We start from the raw sequence: 20,899 nt of genomic DNA, 5'->3' as shown, positions 1-20,899 counted from the left end.
ATGCTTATGAGTGGTATCGAGAGGATTTAAAATGTTTATGCTTCTCTTTTGAAAAATGCTAGCTTTATCTTTGTCTTGATGTTTACGATTTTTACGTTTTGCACTGCACTTTTGGATTTTTGAATAAAATGGTTGATTAAGTTATTTTAAATGGTGCAAAGTATATATATATGTGTGTGTGCGCGTGTGTGCGCCCAAAGTTTTAAAGAATAAAAAAAATTAATATATTTTAAAAGAAAACGAGTAGTAGAGGTTCCAGTACAACAAGAGAAGCGCCAAGTTTCGATGTCTCTAACAAAATTAGAAATTTATTGCACCTAAGATCGGTTAACTCGAATAAAATGTTTAGAAGGAGAGTTGAATAAACACTTAAGATTTTTGAGTTCTTTTTCGAATGTGAGTCAGCTCCTTGAGAAAATGATATCTAAACCTTGTAAGCCAATATTGATCAGTTGATTTTCAAACAAAACTAAAATCAACTTCATAAATAAATTCAAAAAACTTCTCGACTCTGGAGTCCCTTCATAATAAAGTAAGGATTTGGAACTGGAGATGGATAGAGTCGATTCCTTTGACTCTCGATGATATTATTTATTTGAATTATCTTACGAGATAGATGAATTGGAGCACGAACTTCTCCAGTTGCGTAAGAGCAGTCATCGGACGATTTAATTGATTGTATTCGGAAATATGGTGGGAGCACAAATGACAATCGGAAGTACCAATAAGGGCATTAGCAAAGAACATGCGAGTTCAGTTTTAAAATCATTTGGTAACTATCAATTTCCTTTTGTGTTTGTAATAAATGGTGGTGCAACGTACGCAGGTTTTGAACAAGTATACCTCCGTGTATTGATGATAAAGAAATCAAATTGTAACAAACAAATCAGTAACATTACCTGTCACAAATACCTCCAAGAAACTATTCAGGAAATACAAATTACAATGCAACACTTTAAATGAAGTGAGCTTTAATCATTTGTGTTATGTGCGACCTGTTAATATCATACACCAGCGACAAATGCCTTAAGTTAAATGTGTTGAGGATGAGGAACAAGAGATAGTATAGTATACTCACAAGGCAGTTATAGCAACTTGGTCTAAAAATCGTGGCCTCAAAGGAGAAGTCCTTCGTTTTTAGCATAATAATATACAGCTACAGCGATCAGAATGACGAACAGAATTATCCACAAGTTCACTCCTGTAAAAATTGTATCAAGTGATGAGCAAGAAGAAAAACATACTGTTGCCAGCCTCAAGAAACATAAGAGAATAATTTCAAATCATTCTAAAACTATGCTTCCACCTCTGTTTTCGAGCACTAGGAGAAGATAATTCAGAACTTCGCTTTTAATCGATACCAAACTTCACCAGAATGGATCTTATGATTATATAATGGGATCATACCTTTTTTCTTTGTATCCTTGATTAATGTCACCCTAGCACTTGAATCTAGAGATGCGGATATCAATGCCCTGTTGAAAACAAGATATAGTTGGGTATCTGTTTTAACACATTCAAGCTTGCTGAAACTGTTCAAATGGTATAATGACATGCAGAAGATCTCCCAACCTTGAATCTTGTGAGAACGCCAATGCAGTTACAAGGCCAAGATGTGCTTTCTTGACAATAGTCCGCACTTGCATACTGGTAGAACTTAAAATCAAAATATCCCCTTGTATTGTTCCTCTGCAGTTTAGCAATTCATAAAGAGTAATATAGAGCCCAGAAAACGCAATTTATATTAATTTACATACAACAGAATTTATTTTCGATCATTCAACAAAGAACATAGCCACCCACATGATCCAACCAACTCTAGTAGTCCAAAACCTCTAAGTTCTAACTATTTACAGAGCCCAACAGCAGTTTGCAATACATGAATGCACAGAGTCAGAAGAAAACAAAGGACGAGCTTTTAAAAAGATTAGCAAATAACACTTACAATGCAAGGAGCTTTCCGTCAGGTGACACGTTAAAAGCGGAAACAGGATCCCGGACAACATGTCTTGAATTCATCCTTTTCCATGAAGTAGTGTTCCACTTCACAATACTGCCACCATTATCTATGCATAGAGAAAAGCAATGTCTTCCGTGCTATTGACAAATCCTTTAAATAAGAAATACATTGGTAGAAGAGTCTCACCTCGCACTGCTGTGACATATAGAACCTGATCCGCATCGGTACCACGTGAGAACCGACAAAAGCCAAAAACCTCATCCTGGATAAGGTGCGAGATGATTGAAAATGGTGAATTGAGAATGGGACATTAAACAGCATAAAAGCTAAACAATCACAAGTAAATGCACAAATGTCAGGTGATTATAAGTTTTAGTGATGTGCTACAAATTACAAAAGTACACAAGTAATAAAATTCAGCAAATAAGAAATCAAGTAGACCATATTTCAGAAGCCAACTTTTCTAAGCTTTTGTAGGTATAACAAATTAAGGAAAACGAAGTCTCTACTGATTAATCCAAATATCTCTAATGTCTACTGAATCATTATGTTGGCCAGTCTCTACTATGTATCCTTAAATGCTGAAAAAAAAGACAAACTCTACGGCTGTTTGATGTCAGTACTTCAGGCATTTATTGCTCCATACAATTTTGGTAAAAATGAATGACATGTGGCATCTTGTACTATTTATGTTATGGCCCTAGTACGACTGACTGGATTAAAGCCGTTCAAATCTGAACGTTGCAAATTCTCTATAAAAAGACATCTCAAGATTCTGCAAATTCTCTACACACTCTACGATTTGTTACATCTACCATCTGAGATTTTCAAACTCCGCCGAAATTAACAAGCACACGCATAAAGTCATATCCGATCTATTTTAGAGATCATCTGTGCTTAGCTTTTTATTCACAAGCATATCAAATTTATAGTGCATATTGTGTGAGTTTTTGTAACTGACAAAAAAAAACCTTTCTGTGCAGATTGATTTTAATTGTGAAAAGTTTATACAATGAGTTTCAGTTAGGCAATGATAAATCCTACTGAAGTGTGTAGTTGCAATTTTTTAAACAATCAAAGTCTTTTAGTAAAATCCTTCTAGAAATAGAAGAAGGGGAGAAAAAGATATTCGTCTTTCGAACTTTCATAAACAATCTATGTGTCATTTATTTTCAGTTGCAATACTACTATTTAGCTATTTATTGACCGTGGTTTGCTATTTTATTTGATTCACTAAGTTTAGCTGGACTTTTTCCGCATTGATTTTTCTACTTGTTCACTGAACTTAATGAGATCTGATTTTGACCGGTAACACTAGTTGAGATCTCTTTTGCTCAAAGAAGAAGAAAAATTGGTGAGGTATTTATTCACCTCGTTCTAAACACCTCCATCAATCCAAACGAGTGGTATCAACGCAGGTTTTCCCGACCTCTAAACCTTCAAAATCAATGAGGCTTCATTCAACAAGATTTATATGTTTTCCAAAGAATAGTTTGATGAATAGAAGATCATAATGCTGGCTCATTTAACTGCACAAGATGATGACATGTGGTATGTTACTACCGATGGACCAATGGAGATTATGAAAATAAATATCATTGCTGCTATCACTGGCAGAAGTTCAAATGATGAAAAAGCCCCGATGCGAATGGACATCTGAAGATAAGTAGAAAGCTAATCTAGATAATGTGGCCAAAGTCATTCTGTATAAAACCTTCGACAAAAATATTTTCAGCAAAATCAAGACATGTTCAACTGCAAAAAAAAAAAAATTGGGAGAAGTTAACACTTTGTGAAGGCAATGAAAATAAACTCATTGTGGCTATGCAAAAGCTTGAAAGCATGAAGATGAAAACTTGGAGCATCTCTAATTGACTTTGATTGAGAAATTCGGCAGCGTGGTGATTGAATTAGCTTCTCTTGGAAAGGAATACACCAACCGGAAAATTGCTCTAAAAGTCATGAGAGCAATGCCTAAAAAATGGGATGTCAAACCATTGCAACGAGGGAATCTAAAGATTTGAACAAGGTGAAATTGCATGATCTGTTTGCTGACTTGAATGCATATGAGTTTGAATTAAAAGCAAGAACTGAAGGAGAATCTTCATCCAGTCTGCCAACAAAATATTTATCTGCCACTGCTGAACCATCTACTGAAACATCTACTGAAAATATTGTAGAACAAACCAGAAATGATGCAAAGTCAATATTTGTAAATAAATTCAGAAGATTGATGAAGAAAAATCGAATCAAAACAAGAACTACAAGAAAGATTCATCTAATAATGACATGACATATTTCAATTGTGGGAAGAAATGACATTTCATTGCTTGAGTGTACCAAGCCAAAGAAAAATGATTCAAAGAAGCATAAGAATCCTAGAAGGATGAGAAAAAAGTTCAAAAAAGACATAAAAAGCTATGGTTGCTAAGAAAAACGGGAGCAAATAGGCAGATTCAGATTTTGAGTCTTCAGATTCAGAAAATCAATCCATTGACAGTGACGATGAGAGAGTTCAATGCCTGATGGTCGATGCTGATCTGGAAACAACAAACGATGAGGTATTTAACTTTGACTCTGAATAATTTACATGTAATGATCTTGTTAAAAGCATTGCATGATATGGTAGAAGAGTACTCGAAACTTTCTCAATCATTCGAGAAAGTCAAAATTGAAACAGAAGTCTGACTGACCAAATCGACAAGTCCAATTGTATACAAACAGACAATTGAGAGGTTCTCAAGGCTGGAGTGAGTAAGCTGAAGACAGAGAATGACAGAGTGAATGCAGATTAACATATGCTACTGAATGAAAACAAGAAGTCGGCTCTATTGGTAAATGCGTGGAATAAATCTTCTGTTTCTCTGGAAAAGATGCAAAAGTTGCAAAAGCAATCTGGAGAAAGTACAGGTCTTGGTTTTAGTAACAATGAAAGCACATCTTCTGAAACCAGTATTCAATCGCATCTGGATAGATGCGAAGGGAAATATATTCGCTTTGTAAGATCCCGCACGATGTATGAAGATAAGGAAACTGAAATCAAGTTGAAAAGTTTCTAAATCAGATGAACAAAGGAAGGCACTTTGGACTTGGTTATGTCCAGCCTGAGAGGAGTTCATCAATAGACTGGATCCAGCAGAGGATAAGTCTAAGTAAAGCATATCTCAGTGAAGGTCAGACATCACCGATTCCATAACAGCAGACCTGTTCAGAAGAGATATAGACCAGAAGGCAAAAAAAACAGGTGGGAACAACATGATAGAGTACATTTTAAAAGAAATTATTTCAGACCCTCTGTCGCACACACCCCAACGGACACACGATTTACACGGCCTGTTAGGCAAGTACAAATATGAGCTCCTAAGGGACTAATCCGATTTTCACCAGAATATATTGGGTATCAGTTAATAATATTTGCGTATACATGAAAACAAGGATTCTGCTGATGTAAGTAGCTCTATTTGGCATCTAACAGTAGATGTTCTAGGCACATGACATGACAAGCCAAATTACTTTCAGAAGTCTCTTAATATAGTGGACCAAGAATCATGCTTGGAGACAACTCAAAGGGTAAGAGTGTGGGTAAGGGTAAAATTATTCATGGCAACATTGTTATTAATGTCTTATTAGTTGGGAATCTGTGCTATAATTTGATCAGTATCAGTCAGTTACGTGATAGTGGATATTCAGAAAATTTCACACATGCATGGTAAAGAATGTTGATAATGATACTCTACTGATTGGAACAAAAAATGGCAATACATATAAAATCAATTGGAAACATGGTCAACCTAAAAAAGCTATTTGTTTCATTGCTGCTAATGAAGATAAACATTGGCTATGGCAAACAAGATTAAATCATTTAAAATTTAAATCTACTAAAAATTTGAGTAAATTAGACTTGGTTACTGGTCTACCGAAACTGGAATATGTAAAGAGTAGAACCTGTGTAGCTTGTCAATTAAAAAAACTGGTCAGATCTAGTTTCAGAAGGAAAAAAAATAAGTAGATCTTCTTCTAGATGCTTGGATTTGTTACACATGGATTTGTATGGTCCTATCTCTATATTAAGTTTGGAGAGAATGAAATATACGATTGTGATTGTAGATGATTTCTCTATATTTACTTGGTAATCTTCCTCAGCAGTAAAGATCAAACAAGTTCTCAACTGATCAAGTACGTGAAATGTGTTCAAAATGAAAAATCTTGTATGATTAACAAAATTAGAAGTGATCGCAGTACTGAATTTACTAACAAAACTCTTAAGACTTATATAGATTAATGTGGAATCAGACATGAGTACTGTGCAACAAGAACTCATCAACAAAATAGTGTTACCAAAAGAAGAAACATGACTCTGAAAGAAGTTGCACGAACAATGCTAGTTGATTCAAACATCTCTCAACGTTTTAAGGCAGCAGCAGTAAACACTGCATGTTATACTCAAAACAGAAAAAATGGTAAACAAGACAGCTGGTAAAACTCCGTATGAAATTTGGAATAATATGAAACCTGACATTTCTTACTTTCATGTATTTGGATGCAAATGTTTTATTCATAATAATAATGGTAAAACTCATTTATCTGCTTTTGATACTAAGTCAGATGTTGGTCTATTTCTGGCATATTCTCCTATCAGAAAAGCTTTTAAAGTGTTTAATAACAGAACATTAAATGTGGAAACAACAATTAACGTGGTCTTTGATTAACTAATTGATACTCGAGTACAATCTAATCTACATGATTTTAGTGATAGAATGGCAAGCATTCATTTAGATCTACAGGAAAGTGATGATGAAGTTATTGTGACAAGATGATCTATTCAATCTCCTGAACCAGAAGTACCTGAGTTAGAACCAGAACAGCAAATCAACAGAGAATGGAACAATGTAGAAGAGAATGTCATTGATCAAGAATCACTCACTGAAGTTCATGTACATACTGATGTTAGCCTACAACTAGCAGAGGATATCTACGTACTCGTCGTATTTTCTTCTCCTGATGGTTGGTCTAGTATAAAAATGCTTTATTTTCCGATACATCGTTATGGATTGGGTTAGTCTTTCTGGTGGGTATCCTTAATTAGAGCATCATTCAGATCTTTTTAGAATTAGAAGGCAAATAATAAATGAAAATATCTACGTTGCTTTTATATCTCAACTTGAAACTTAAAAGATAGATGAAGCTCTTTATAATCTTAGTTGGATAAAAACTATGCAGGAAGAACTGAATCAGTTTGATAGAAATAAATTATGGAATTTAATACCTAGACCATACACTAATCAGTTCTAGAAACCGGAAGGATCTACAGAAATAAACTGAACGAAGATTGACTAGTAATAAGAAATAAGACAAGATTAGTAGCAAAAGGATTAGACAAGAAGAGTTAATAGACTTCGATGAAGCATTCTCTAATGTTGCTAGACTTGAAGCCATTAGAATACTCCTTATTCATAATGCTTTTAAGAACTTTAAAGCATATCATATTAATTTTAAAAAGTGCATTCTTGAATGGATTCCTGATTGAAGAAGTTTATGTCGAACAACCTCCTGATTCCTTGATCATACTTTGCCAAATCATGTATTTAAATTACATAAAGCCTTGTATGGATTGAAACGAGCACCTAGAGCATGGTATGATATTTTATCTCAATTCTTAATTGATCATGAATTTACTATAGGCCTTGTGGATAAGACTCTATTCAAATTTGTGACAAATGGACATACATTACTTGTGCAAATCTATGTGGATGATATTATTTTTGGATCTATTAACTCTCGATTATCTCAGAAATTTGTCAGTTTAATGTGGGAAAATTTTGATGAGAACGAGAATTAACATTCTTCCTAGGACTGCAAATTAAATAGATCGAATCTAGAATTTTCAAAGAAACGCTAAAAAAGTTTGGCATAGAAATATGCTCTGCTGCAAACCAATCCATTGAGCTAAACTAAACTTGACAAAGATGAAGGGGAAATTTCAATAGAGGGTGCACGCTAGATAGGAAAAGTGCAAGTGGTTCCTCTCAATTTCTTGGTGATAGACTGATTTCATGGTTTATGAGCTATTTAGTTGTAGCTCCCAGATAAGATAAGATTATGGAGAGACGTCTAACATGGTTTGGTCATGTGAAGAGGATAGAATTCCCCATAGAAGATAAGATTAGGGAAAGATGTCTAACATGGTTTGGTCATGTGAAGAGGAGACCAAACACAACCCCAATCCGACATATCTTAGATTGGCAGGTTAATAGATGGAGTAGAAAGAATGACAGGTCATTTAAAACTTGGATAAAGGTGGTTAAGGAGGATATCTTAGATCTTGGTTTAAGAGATGGCATGTGGGAAGATTGCTTAGTTTGAAGAACTAATATCCATATAGTCGACCTCACAACTAGCGAGAATGTGCTATGATGATGAAGATGATAATGAGACTGATTTCATGGTTTAGTAAGAAGCAAACTTTTGTTGCTACTTCAACAACAAAAGCTGAATATTTTGCTTTCGAGAGCTGTTGTTCTTAGCTCCTCTGGATTTAATAACAATTAAGAGATTACGGGATAAACGCTTCTGAATCTCCTATATTTTGTGATAAAACAATTGTTATTGCGATCACATATAATCATGTGTTACACTAAAGAATCAAGCATATTGATATCATGCATCACTTTATCAGAGATTATGTTGTGAAGAAAGATATCAGACTGAAATATGTGTCTACCGGAGGCTAAAGTTTTCATATTTTCGAAATATTTTAGAACTAATCGATTTATCTTAATTATTTCTTAAAGATTATGCATAATTTTATGGGATAATCACATTTTCGTGTTTAGCGCAGCTTTGCTAAACATTATTTAACTGATTACACAGAGAAAACGGAAGGGTTTACTAATTTATATATATGTTGATTTTCACCAACTCTTTATTCAGTAGTCGTTATGATATAATGTAATCAGCTTGATCGTTTTCTAATCATTAATCTTTAAGGACAGCTGACAGTTGTTTCTATTAAAAGTTTAAAATCCCTTCATTTTTCTTATTGGTTACTCAACGGGTAAATTATTTTAAATTTTTTGAAAGTAACCACAAACATGTTGACATTTGTCTCCGTGTTTGCTCCTCTGGTTGTACTCTTTCACCGCCTCATTTATCTTTTACTTATTTTCTCAGCAAACTCCTCGTATTCTTGCTCTCAAAACTCTCTTGGCAACGTTCTTGCATTCTTGAAATTCTTTACTGAGATTTATTCATACTTTTGCAGAAATGGCCGCCAACAAGATGACTGTCAGCCAAGGTAACTTTGAGTTTGTTTACGCTATTGAGTATGCTGCTATAGTATCCATGTTCAAATCTTTGGAGTCTTCTAGACTTCGCATATTTCTCAGCCTCACTATTATCATATATGAGGATACCTTATTGGAATTCTACTACAAAGCTATCATTACTGATGCGAGCTAAGTCTCATGCAGTCTAGGTGGCAAGACTATTTCCATTTTGTTTGATTGGAAACTAAACTTTATTATTATAATAGACGTATTACAATAGTAGCGGATGATTAAACCACAAAACGAGTTACTGTTGAAATCGAAAAAACACTACCACACTATCGTCGTGACTATATAAATTTTCAATCCCTAACTAAATCTGAAATAGATAAGTGATTAAACTCTGTCAACTTAGTCGTCCAATTCGCAACTCTGGATTTGATCTTCTCTCAGACGTCATCCACGAACTTCGACAAATCTACGAATATTCTGTTGTTCCTCTTCAGCCATATTGACCAAAAAATGCAATGGATTGCCAGATACCAGAATCTCGTAAATCTTCTCCCGGTGGGAAGGCCCTGCTCCATAATGAACATGTCTTGTGCCTTACTCGGAAAAGTCCATTCAAAGCCCAACTCTTGCAACATTTTTATCCGTATACCACTCGAAAAATAACAATGCACCAATAGATGATCCTGGTTCTCCTCTTGCTTCCGACATAAGCTACACCATTACGGGCATAAGACATAGATAGGCTACCTTCTTTGCACCGAGTCACAAGTAGGAAGTTTCCCCAAAGCCACAAGACTATTTCTATTGATGAAGCTTTGTTTGTCTCCACCTTCAATCACCCCAACCAAGGTCTTTCTAATATCTCCTCATTGTCTCGGTCTATTGTTTTTGAGATGAAACTAAAATTCTTTGCCATCGGAAACACCATCTTGATCTCATGTAAGAAGAAAGAGATGATGATGGAATTTCAAGTGCTCATGGATCTCATTTCAAAAGCACTTCTGGTTAAAACTGGATCTCTTGATGTCAGCACGAAAGAGAAGTTTTTGGTGAGTGTTGCTCTCACTGCAGGAGTGCTGGTGAACTGGTCCTCTATTATTTTCAATATACTGATGGATATGAACGGAAAGAGATCCACTGGTTTTGCTATTCAACTCAACAAGTTGTTTGAAATTATGGGTGTCTTGAGTAAAACAAAATTGTCGGATCCTGCAAATGTCGTGGCTCTTCTTCTCAAGGTTTCTTCTATCTCTCTTGCCTCAATAAAGAAAGTACTTGGTGAAACCCAAGCCATTGCCACCAAGAAGAAGTCAAAAGAGAAAACTTGTTCTTCAAAGTGATTCTAATATCACTACCTCTAAAGGCTCAGATGTTATGCTCGTACCTCATGCCGCCAAAAAGAAACCAAGAACCATCAAAATCAAAGCTCCAAATAAAATTGTCACCATTGCCGAACTGTCATCAAAACCGTCTCTCCAACAAATCCCACTAATAATATCCCCATCAATTCACGCTCTCTGAACCCCAACCAGCAAATCCTAAGTCACCACCTTCTGCCACTACATCCAAGTTTAGTTCCTCTTCCAATATTTTTTTGCTCCTAGACCATCAGGAGTGGTCATTCGTGAACCTCAGCTTGAGGACACCTGATCTGGATTGCATCGCCCTGTTATGTCTGATAAGGGCAAAAGAAAGATGATTGTAGAGCCCATCGCTAAAGAAGATGAAGAGGCTCCTAAATCCCCTATGCAGACTCAAATTGATCTCCATATGGAAGAGGTTGAAGCCTTCACTGATCAAAAAATTATGTATTTTGATTAATGGGTCAAGATGTGAACCGTTATGTTGGAAACGAAATTCCGGCGTTTGACAAAATATGAAATTCTGGAGTTTGACAAACTGATCAACCAACTGATACGCGCAATTATACTCAGCAACTGGACTTAACTACTGAAATCGGCAGATCTAATAAAGAAAACTGATCAGTTGTTGGCGTTTGACAAAATATCAACCAAACTCTAAATTCTGGAGTTTGACAAACTGATCAACCTACTAATACGCGCAATTATATTCAGCAAACTGGACTTAACAACTGAAATCAGCAGATCCAAACTGATCAGTTGGAAACCGATCAGTTGATATATTCAGCCGTATGCTTCCTCCAACTAAACATGTCTCGGGAAAGAACATTCAACCGACAAAGAGACATAGCAGATTGCAACTGAATATGAAACGCCGCACTTCAATCAATACAGCTTAGAACAACGCATTTCGGCTAAAGCAATTAAGACGCCGCATTACAATAAATGAAGCAAACAATGCCCAAGGAATGATGAAGTGGCAATCAACGGAAACAAAGATTCAAACATATCTCAAGTTAGCGTTGGAAGGGAAGCTTATAAATATGACAGAAGAACAGCTGAAGAAGAAGATACAGATCACTCTATTAAAAGCTTGCTGTTACTCTGTCAAAATCTCAGCTCACCCTTACTTGATTTATTCGTAGCAGTCAAGGCTACAATCTGAGCTCACTAGCACTTTGTAATAATCGTTAAATTCGATAGTGCTAAGATCAGTTACGCACTGAGAATATCTTGTAATACTAAGAGTTTCAGTTTTTGGCAGTGATAAGTCCAAACTGAAGTGGGTCAGTACAAATCTTGTATTCGATCAAAGTCTTTTAGTGGAAATCCTATCCTTGAGATAGAAGGGGTGACGTAGGAGTAATTGAAATCTCCGAACATCTAGAAACAATCCTTGTATATTTTATTTCAGTTTTGTATTCTATCTTTCAGTCAGTTAATTTCCGCAACTACTTCAGTTTAACTGATTGTCATTGACCAACAAGATTCCGAGATTCAGTTTCTCACAAAACTGAACTCAAAACTCGAAAAGATCAGTTTTAATTGTGAGTGTTTATTCAACCCCCCTTCTAAACACTCTTGTTACGTTAATCGATCCTATCACGTTACTAGGTTTGCTGTTTTTGAGAAGAATAGGAAAAGGTTGGCCAAAGCAGTGAAGCTGGAAACGATGGTCTTCGCTCAGGCAAGAACAAACAATGTTGCTCAGCAATGTCCAGAAGAGATGACATTTTGGCAAAGTTCAAGATCTCAAAGCTAAGTGAAGCCTTGACTGCTCTGAAGGCAAACTATGATCACCAGAGCCCAACCGCCTATCATGATGCTGCAGTTATTCTACAACTCAGCAATTCTATCCACTCTTGCTATGATGGAACTTGAATTTGTTGTCATAATGGCTTCTAAGGCACATGCTTCTCTGCACATTTATGACAAGTCAGTAGAGAAAGTTGCAAAATCTAGACTGCATCCAGTACTCCTGCACCTTCTCCAATTGTCAAGTTCACTACTGCACAACCTCAGCAATCCTCCTCTTTTATCTACCAGAAACTTAGCATTGTCAATTGGGAATATTGTTAATTCCATTGCCCAAATGGCACTTTCTGTTGATAACACCATGGCTGATCCTCGGCAAGCTCCAGCTCCAGAAGATCCGATTTCTGCCACCTCCTCCAGAAACTCAACTCCAAACTTCTTCTCTTCCTGAGCTCTCAATCTTCTTGAGGCACATCCACGAGAGATGCATGAAAGGCTAGATCATATAATCTCTCCTCCTATTGTATCTCAAGAAATGGTTGTCACTGAAGTTGCTACTATGGAAGATGTCCAGAGAACATCCCCTGTTCAACTCCAAAAGACGTGGCTGCTAGGCTTCAAGCTGTTCATAACAGAATGGCAAGATCAAAGGCCTCATCCCCTAAATCCGAGTTTGTTCCTCCAGTTGAAGCAAAGTTGGCCGATCCTGAACATATGGGTCAGACTCTGCAAATATTGGTTAAGGAAACTAAGCATGGTATCTCTGATGGCTTCACAACTTTGAAAATTTCAGAACAAAAATTCTTGCACATGTGGAGACTCTCCAACATGATTTCATGACTCTTCACGGATCCTTTCTGCAATTCAAGGCCAACTTGATGGATTCTCATGCTACTGTGGTTGTAAATCAGAATAAACTTGCAGACAGTAGGCAAAAGAGTCGTCAAGAGCTCTCTGAGAAGCTCGATAATGTGCAGTATATAAAGGAGGCCGATACCAAAAATGAGGAAAGGCCGGAGAGTACAAATGCCAAAGAAGAAAATAGGGTACCTGCCGAAACAAGGGATATTCATCCCACAACATAACCCTTTAATTATTTTTTATCTTGAGTCTTGACTTGTACGTATCTGATTCTATGATTATTTATATAAATCATATATGACTATTATAATGTGCTAAATTCTGACATCACCAAAGAGAGAAAAATTGTTGGGTATTCAAAAGTTTTGGTGATGTGTTACAAATCATAAAAGTATATAAGTAATAAATCCATCAAACAAAAAATCCAGCAGACCATATTTAAGAAGACCTCTCGCGCACATTTCAGAAGACTCCTCACGCATATTTCAGAAGATTTTTTCTTAACTTTTGTGGTCTACCAAATCAAAGAAAACGAAGTCTCTACTGACTGATCCAAATATCTCTGTTGTCTACTGAATCATTATATCGGCCGATATCTGATATGTTTCCTTAGATAGTGAAAACAGATAATCAATAAACCCGATCATCATAGAACGTTCTTGGAATAAAAGACAAACTTTATGGTCGTTTCATGTCAGTACTCCAGGCATTTGTTGCTTCATACTATTTTTGGTAAAATACGAATGACACGTGGCATCTAGTACCATTTCTGTTATGGCCCTAGTACGACTAGATTATAGTCGTTCAAATCTGATTGTTGCAAATTCTCTTTATAAGGTCATCTCAAGATTCATCAAATTCTCTACACACTCTACGATCTCTTACATCTACTATCTGAGAAGCTCTGCTGAAATTAACAAGCACACGCATAAAGTCATATCCGATTTATTTTAAGGATCATCTGTGCTTAACTTTTTATTCACAAGTGTATCAAATTTATATTGTATCTTGGGTGAGTTATGTAACTGACAGAAAGATTCTTTTTAAGCAGATTGATTTTAGTTGTGAAAAGTTAATACGAGTTTCAGTTAGGCAGTGGTAGGTCCTACTAAAAGGGTGATAGCAATTTTTGTAACTATCAAAGTCTTTTAGTAAAATACTTTTGGAAACAGAAGAATAAGAGATGTAGAAGAGATTTGTTCTTCGAACATCCATAAACAATCTCTATGTTATTTATTTTCAGTTGCAGTACTCCTTAGCTATTTAGTGATTGTGGTCTACTAATTTTATTTAGTTCACTATGTTTGGTTGTACTTCACGCATTGATTTTCTAGTTGTCCACTGAACTTAGAAGATCGATATCTAATTTTGACTGTTAACACCAGCTGACATCTCCTTAGCTCATAGAAGAAGAAAAATTGTTGAGGTGTTTATTCACCCCCTCCAAACACCTTCACCAATCCTAACAGATGTCCATCTGAAGCACAACATTCTTTAGCATCCTGAGTATATAGCAGAAACTGAAGGAACAAAGAGAGCATGCAGGTGTGATGATCTGTCCTATGATATATATCTTCACACATTTTTGCTCTCACAAACACAACCCCCCAAAAAAATTAACAACATTTTTAGAATGGATTATAAATAAAATGAATATTGTCTACTATCATAACTGCATAAAAGTAGTAATACATTTTCCTTCGGAAGAGAAGCAATTGATGTTGACGATGCGACATTCCAGATCCTTCCAGGGCCACTTCCCACAGAGACAAGAAACTTCCCGTCGGGGCTGCATGAGTCACTCAAGAGCATCGTATTAGAGCTCATGTTATGATACCATTTCCTTCCAATAATTCAAATGCAGTGTCCAACTCAAGCAATAAATCAAGTACACAGAACCTGAAATCTAAATCCTTCACAGAAGAATGGCCACTAGACTCATCCAGGGTAGTTTCCATGCTTGGCCATTTACAAATCCTTAGCCTGCCATCCTGTGCAGCACCAAATAAGTTAAATGTTAACCACAATAGCCACAAAACAACACTTTTCTTGTAAAAATAGGAAACTGTGATGACACTGTTTTTATTTTTGAAATATAAGCATAAAAAGATTTGCAATTAAATAACTTATTTCTTAAAACCGGCTATTATGTAAAATGAAACCAGTATGTCTCATGTTATAAGAAGAGAATCCACCTAATGAAGTCCATTATCACTGGCTATTAAGAAAAACAAGGCATAAGTAAAGCCAAGTCCTGGTAAAAAAAAGTCACCAACTGTATCGAGAAACCGATATCTCTCTCATTCTGAGACCACTAAAGCAAAAAAACACGATGATAACATTATTATAATAAATCAACACAAAGATGAATATACAATGAATGTAGCACTATAAAACTTAATAATTTTGATGTTGAGGAAGGAAAGAAGGGAGGACCAAACTGCCTCGGCCAAGTAGAACACTTACTCAGATTTTTAAAAATAGATTTTTAATCAATACTATTTAAAAAATCGTTATATCTTGTTATTGATTTCTTAATTCTTCCCATAAAAAAGAAAGATCCCATTCATGCTCCATTGATTGCTGGTACGTATCAACAAAGTTTTTCTATGTCTCAAGCCAAAAGATGCAGTATATATGGTCTTCAACATTATGCTTTTGAAAGATCAAAAAATATCCAAGTTCTATACGACTATACCTCACCACCAACAGCTAGTAAATTTCCCTCAGGGTTAAAGGTAATTCCCAATTGTTGCCCAACATCTTCTAATTGCTGAAGGACTTTCTCAGATGACTTTAGACTCAAACTATGCTTGTCCTCACTCGTGTTCGCTTCCCATTCAAACCACCTACAAGAAAGACCATATGATTATCCAAATATAACACATACTTCAATAACAAACATCTGCCAAAAACTGAATGCAAAGGGCTTGTCAGAATAGCATTACATTTACTTATTTCACCAGTGTGGCTGCTAAGCAATACTGGAAATTTATAGAACTTTTTTAAATTTGAGTTTAAGCTCAACAGTCAACTCCTACTATTAACTCCATAATCTTATATACAGAAAAAGCAAGCACAGCAGGAGACTCCCGTGCATATTCAGAAGATAGAATAACTGGCAGATCTTATAGTGTATCATTAACTTCTAATTGGTTCCTCGACAAGGAGCTTATATACCATTCTAAAGAAACAATAGTAAAATATGATAATGAAAAGTTCTCCGTGAAATATTCTCTGAAACGTTGTTCCTTACATGTTAAAGTAACACAAATATCAATAGAAGAGCAATGCAGACTATGGATTTGGTTGATCATAGGAGAAGTTCTATCATATTCTCCACCCTCGCTCATGTAGGATATAAATCAGAAATTCCTGACTCGATTTTTTGAACACAATTAATCCAGGACTAGTAAAGACAAAACTAGAAGCCACTAAATGAATGTCTGTTCAAGAATATTATATGGCACAATATACCTGCAACTTTTAGGCAATGAACAAATAACACCTTCACCTCCAGGATGAACAGCAATTCTGTATGGCAAATCACTACCAGTTCCAAGCTTTGCCACCTTGTAGTATACAAGGCATACATTTATAATTGACCCAACCGAAAAGTAAACAAAAGAAAAGTACAGATACCAAGCAAATATTTACACTTGAACCTAAAAGAAAGTGTAAATGAAAGACAACAGCAGAAACTATTCAAACAATCCGAAATAACAGTTTCCAATGTCTTCAATCGTGTCATATAATAAGATGGTTCAAAGATAAAAGGAGCACCCCAACCCCCAAAAAAATATATCAGCGGCAGCTATAAACATCCTTCTAATTTGTCTATATTATCACCCAAAAAAAAAAAGAATAACTGGATTACAAAATCAAGTAACATTCTAATAAATCCGTACGAACACCACCCAGAACAACAAAAAAATTGTCCCGTCGATTCATTTACTTCGATCTGATCAAAAGAATGAAATTGATCCAACCACTCCAACTCCAATTCTCTGACAAGTTAAAAGTTATAATTAAGATTCGATCATAAAGTAGAACTTTAAATCATCTCACAAACACAATTAACGAAATATGCATCTAAAAAAAATATGAACATAATTAATTATGCGCCTTCATTGATTGACAGGCTTACGGGCTGATCAGAGAGAGAATTTGAACCGAGGTCCAAGGCGGCCACAAGGAGCGCGTTAGGAATGCCGCTGCGTCCTTCCCCGCCGCCTCCGGAGAGGACGACGTGGCCATTCACGGAGGAAGAAGCGGTCGAGTCCGAAATCCCGGCGGCGAGTGGAGCCCACGCGGCTCCGTAGAGTGGGACGCCGTACTTCTTGCAACTCGATTCGTCGTCCTTATTATTGCCGTTTCCCATTGTCCGAGCGTGGAGGGAGGGGGCTTTCGACTCGTGATCCAAGTATGCTCAGCCGACGGCGCGATAGAAATAAAATAAATGCAAAAACAAAAATGGCAATATTATTAACCGACATAATGAGGGACTGACGAGTCTCGGTTTAGTTGGACCTGAGTCGTTGCTACTCCTAGATAAAATTGTGATTTTCGTTCAATATACTATTTTAAATCTTTTTTATGAAAATATTACTTCGTGTCACATCAAAATCATGACGTCGTGGCACTGAAAAAAATTAAAAACAAACTAATCAATTAAACAAATATAATGAACTAAAACTAAAAAAATTTAATATAAGTTACTGAAATTGCAAATAGATAAATATATAAACTAAGATCTTATGCAATTTTGCTTTATTAAAATTATAAAGTATGTAAGGCAAATGTTATTGGAGGTTGTTTTATGGAAAAATAATAATCTGATTCATCTAGCATATAACATAGATTGAAATAAAAATCATGTTATTTATAATACATCAGGGGTGTCAAAATCAGACACGACCCACCAACTCGACACGATTCAACCCGAAAAAAATCATGTTTGGGTTTGGGATTTTCGAGTTCGGGTCAAATCGGGTTGGACCCGATAGCTGACCCGAAAAAAATGATAGGGTTGGGTTGGGTTGGGTTCGAGTTGACCCGAAAATTTTATTTTTTTTAAAAAAATATAATTAATAAATATTTCCTATATTTTTATATATTGTATGTCTGAAAAAATATTTATTGTATATTTATATCATAAATTTTCATAATTTAATATTTATTTGAACATTTTTTATTTTCTAAACAATTGTTTATTTGATTTTGTAAATTATTTTTTTTTCTACAATTAGACTTTCAAATTTAAATCATATATACGAGAGAGATATTGTTATTATGTGTTTAAATTAACAAAATTTAAAAAAAATCGAAATCGGGTTGATTCGGTTCGGTTGAGTGTTTTCGGGTTGGCTCGGGTTCGGGTTGAGCAATTTTTGAATAGTATTATTGCTCAACCCGACCCAACTCATCCAACCCACCCGAATTGACACCCTTATAATACATAGAGTACGAGTAATATAAATTTGAGTACACAGATCATTGTATTATTATTCTCTTTGTGATTTCTCTGATACAAGCGGATTGTGTCACTATCGGATTAAATCGAATTTAGATAATGTTCTTCGTGTTTCTCTATAATCAGCTTTATTTGTATGTTAATATTAATATTTTATATTGTATTATAAAGAGAGATTCTTGGGTAAACAAAATTCAAAATGGTGTATCATTTGTTATGTATGTTGGTCTCATGTGCGGTAACTTGAGATAATAATAAGACAATAATGAATAAAATTTGACATCGAGATTTACATGGAAAACCCCTGAAAATTATATGAGTAAAAACCATGGACAATATGAAAAGAATAACACTATAATATTTATGGTGTACAATCACTCACTATGTTTTCAAAGAGAACATACGCTCTCTTAATACAAGAGAACAAAACACCTCACAAATAATATAGAACTACACACTCAAAGAACAAGAGATGCTCAAGAGAAAAGCTGAATGAATTTTGAGATGATAAGAATGGGAGAGGGGATAGAGCTCCCTCAACGCCTCTACGCTTGTATGACAACCAAAAATTTCTAACAATCAACCACCTCATTCCTCTTTAATTGCCGACATTTCTCTCACTTGGAGATTTGATTGAGAATCAAATACGTTTTCACACATCTTTTCAATATTGTCATTACCTGTTGCTTACGTTTCTGCTGGATCACTTGAGGATCTACACTAATCAAACTTGTTAATGTTCATTGGCTTGGTCAGAACATCAACTATGATATCCTTTGTATGAATCTTTTTCATATGCGCACTCTCTTAATACAGAAAACATCTCACAAATATTATAAGCCTACATACTCAAAGAAGAAGAAATGTTCAAGAGCAGAGTTGAATGAATTTTGGGGTGATAAGAATGGGGAAGATGAGCTCTATTTATAGGGAAGAGGTCCCTCAACGTCTCAATGCTTTGTCATTTATTATGGCAACCAAAAAAACCCCAACAATCAACCACCACATTCCTCATTAATTGCCGACAATATATTCAGTTGCCGACCAACAGTGGCAGGTAGATATGCTATGAGATCTAGCTCGTAAAATAGCGACGATTATGTGTGATGAACTTTATCTTAAAATACTAGTATTTTAATATTTGCGAAAAATTTTAAAATTTCTTATTAAATAATTTATTATAAATATAACTCGTAAAAAAATTTAACGGTCACCACGCATACTAAAATAAAATTAATATTAAAACTCCATCATTTTAAACCACAACTATAAAATCCAAGTTAAAACATCCACCATAATTTGAAAATCCAACATAATATGAAAATCTCAACTTACTAGTCACCAATGCTAAAGCGTAAAATTTAAGAAAATAGTTTTAAACGTGCATAATTAAAACGCTATTGAACTACAAGGTACTCGGGTTTGTACTGTCACTGGCCCGAGCATGCTCACTGGTCACCACTTCCAGCCTCCTCAACCACATCATCCGCACCGATCAAGTTTAGTTAGTCTAATGACTCATCATGCATAAATAAAATTCATGCAATTTTAACATAACTCGTACATAGCATAATATAAACATAAATATGTATAACATGATTTTCCTGCATAAACAATTTTATAAAATCCGATTTTTATGCTCGTCATAATAATTGTAATTATAAATCATTTTGCGTAGAGTTCTGTTCAATGCAAGTGGCTCATAACATAAATCGTTTGATCAAACTAAACTATAATACTGGGCTGGCAGGAATCACCACAGCCCTTGGACTGGAGGTCTGCTCCCTAACATAACATAATTCCTCCGAAGACGTTGGAGAGGCCCCCGGACACGTTCTATGGCTTCTAAACCCGTAACATAATTTGATCACATGACATACCTCAAAAATTATTATTTTTCACGTCATACATACCTACGAACATCGTGAACCTCTTTGGATCTTCTTTGGACATTCTCCCTAACATACTAAAATTTATACCCAAAATAGCTCTTAAAGTGCATTCGGACACGTACGATTCTCGAATTAAATAGTACTACTTAGGGCGTACCAATCGACTCGGGACTCGACCCATACATAAAGTACATCCTAACCTACTGCCTAAGGCCCTAAACTAGCCCCGAACCCCGTACCACGCTCAACGAACAATATAGACACAAGGTACCCAAAGAGTGACGATGTAGCACTTATGCATTATGTATGACTTCCTATCG

General features: G+C 35.5%; 1 protein-coding gene across 3 annotated transcripts; it reads right to left on the bottom strand.

Annotated features, from left to right (window-relative positions):
- Nucleotides 1–852: 852 nt before the first annotated feature.
- On the bottom strand, nt 853–17,671 carry LOC140964452 (SEC12-like protein 2). 3 transcript variants are annotated; one of them, XM_073424262.1, is made up of 11 exons: nt 17,362–17,671; nt 16,692–16,786; nt 15,913–16,063; nt 15,114–15,205; nt 14,907–15,003; nt 2,147–2,222; nt 1,946–2,066; nt 1,573–1,689; nt 1,408–1,475; nt 1,079–1,201; nt 853–995 (listed from the first exon to the last, which is right to left on the bottom strand). In XM_073424262.1, the coding sequence occupies exons 1-10, from the start codon at nt 17,593–17,595 to the stop codon at nt 1,116–1,118; spliced, it is 1,137 nt and encodes a 378-aa protein (XP_073280363.1). In that variant the 5' UTR covers nt 17,596–17,671; the 3' UTR covers nt 853–995; nt 1,079–1,115. The 3 variants fall into 3 exon arrangements, with proteins under 3 accessions (XP_073280363.1, XP_073280364.1, XP_073280362.1); XM_073424263.1 differs by having other exon boundaries at nt 1,096–1,201; XM_073424261.1 differs by having other exon boundaries at nt 853–1,201.
- Nucleotides 17,672–20,899: the final 3,228 nt, after the last annotated feature.

This window comes from Primulina huaijiensis, chromosome 18 (assembly GCF_012295235.1).
Source record: "Primulina huaijiensis isolate GDHJ02 chromosome 18, ASM1229523v2, whole genome shotgun sequence".
NCBI lineage: Eukaryota > Viridiplantae > Streptophyta > Magnoliopsida > Lamiales > Gesneriaceae > Primulina > Primulina huaijiensis.
The sequence above is the reverse complement of the archived record's forward strand: the minus strand, read 5'-3'. Positions and strand labels throughout refer to the sequence as shown.

What these genes read in the sequence shown, in the direction of transcription:
- LOC140964452 (XM_073424261.1), bottom strand. Translation starts at nt 17,595, where the DNA reads ATGGGAAACGGCAATAATAAGGACGACGAATCGAGTTGCAAGAAGTAC. An exon ending in TACTAGCTGTTGGTGGTGAG is followed by an intron (nt 15,206 to 15,912) that starts GTATAGTCGTAT and finishes GGTGCTGCACAG; the next exon opens with GATGGCAGGCTAAGGATTTG. An exon ending in GACGGAAAGCTCCTTGCATT is followed by an intron (nt 1,690 to 1,945) that starts GTAAGTGTTATT and finishes GCTAAACTGCAG; the next exon opens with AGGAACAATACAAGGGGATA.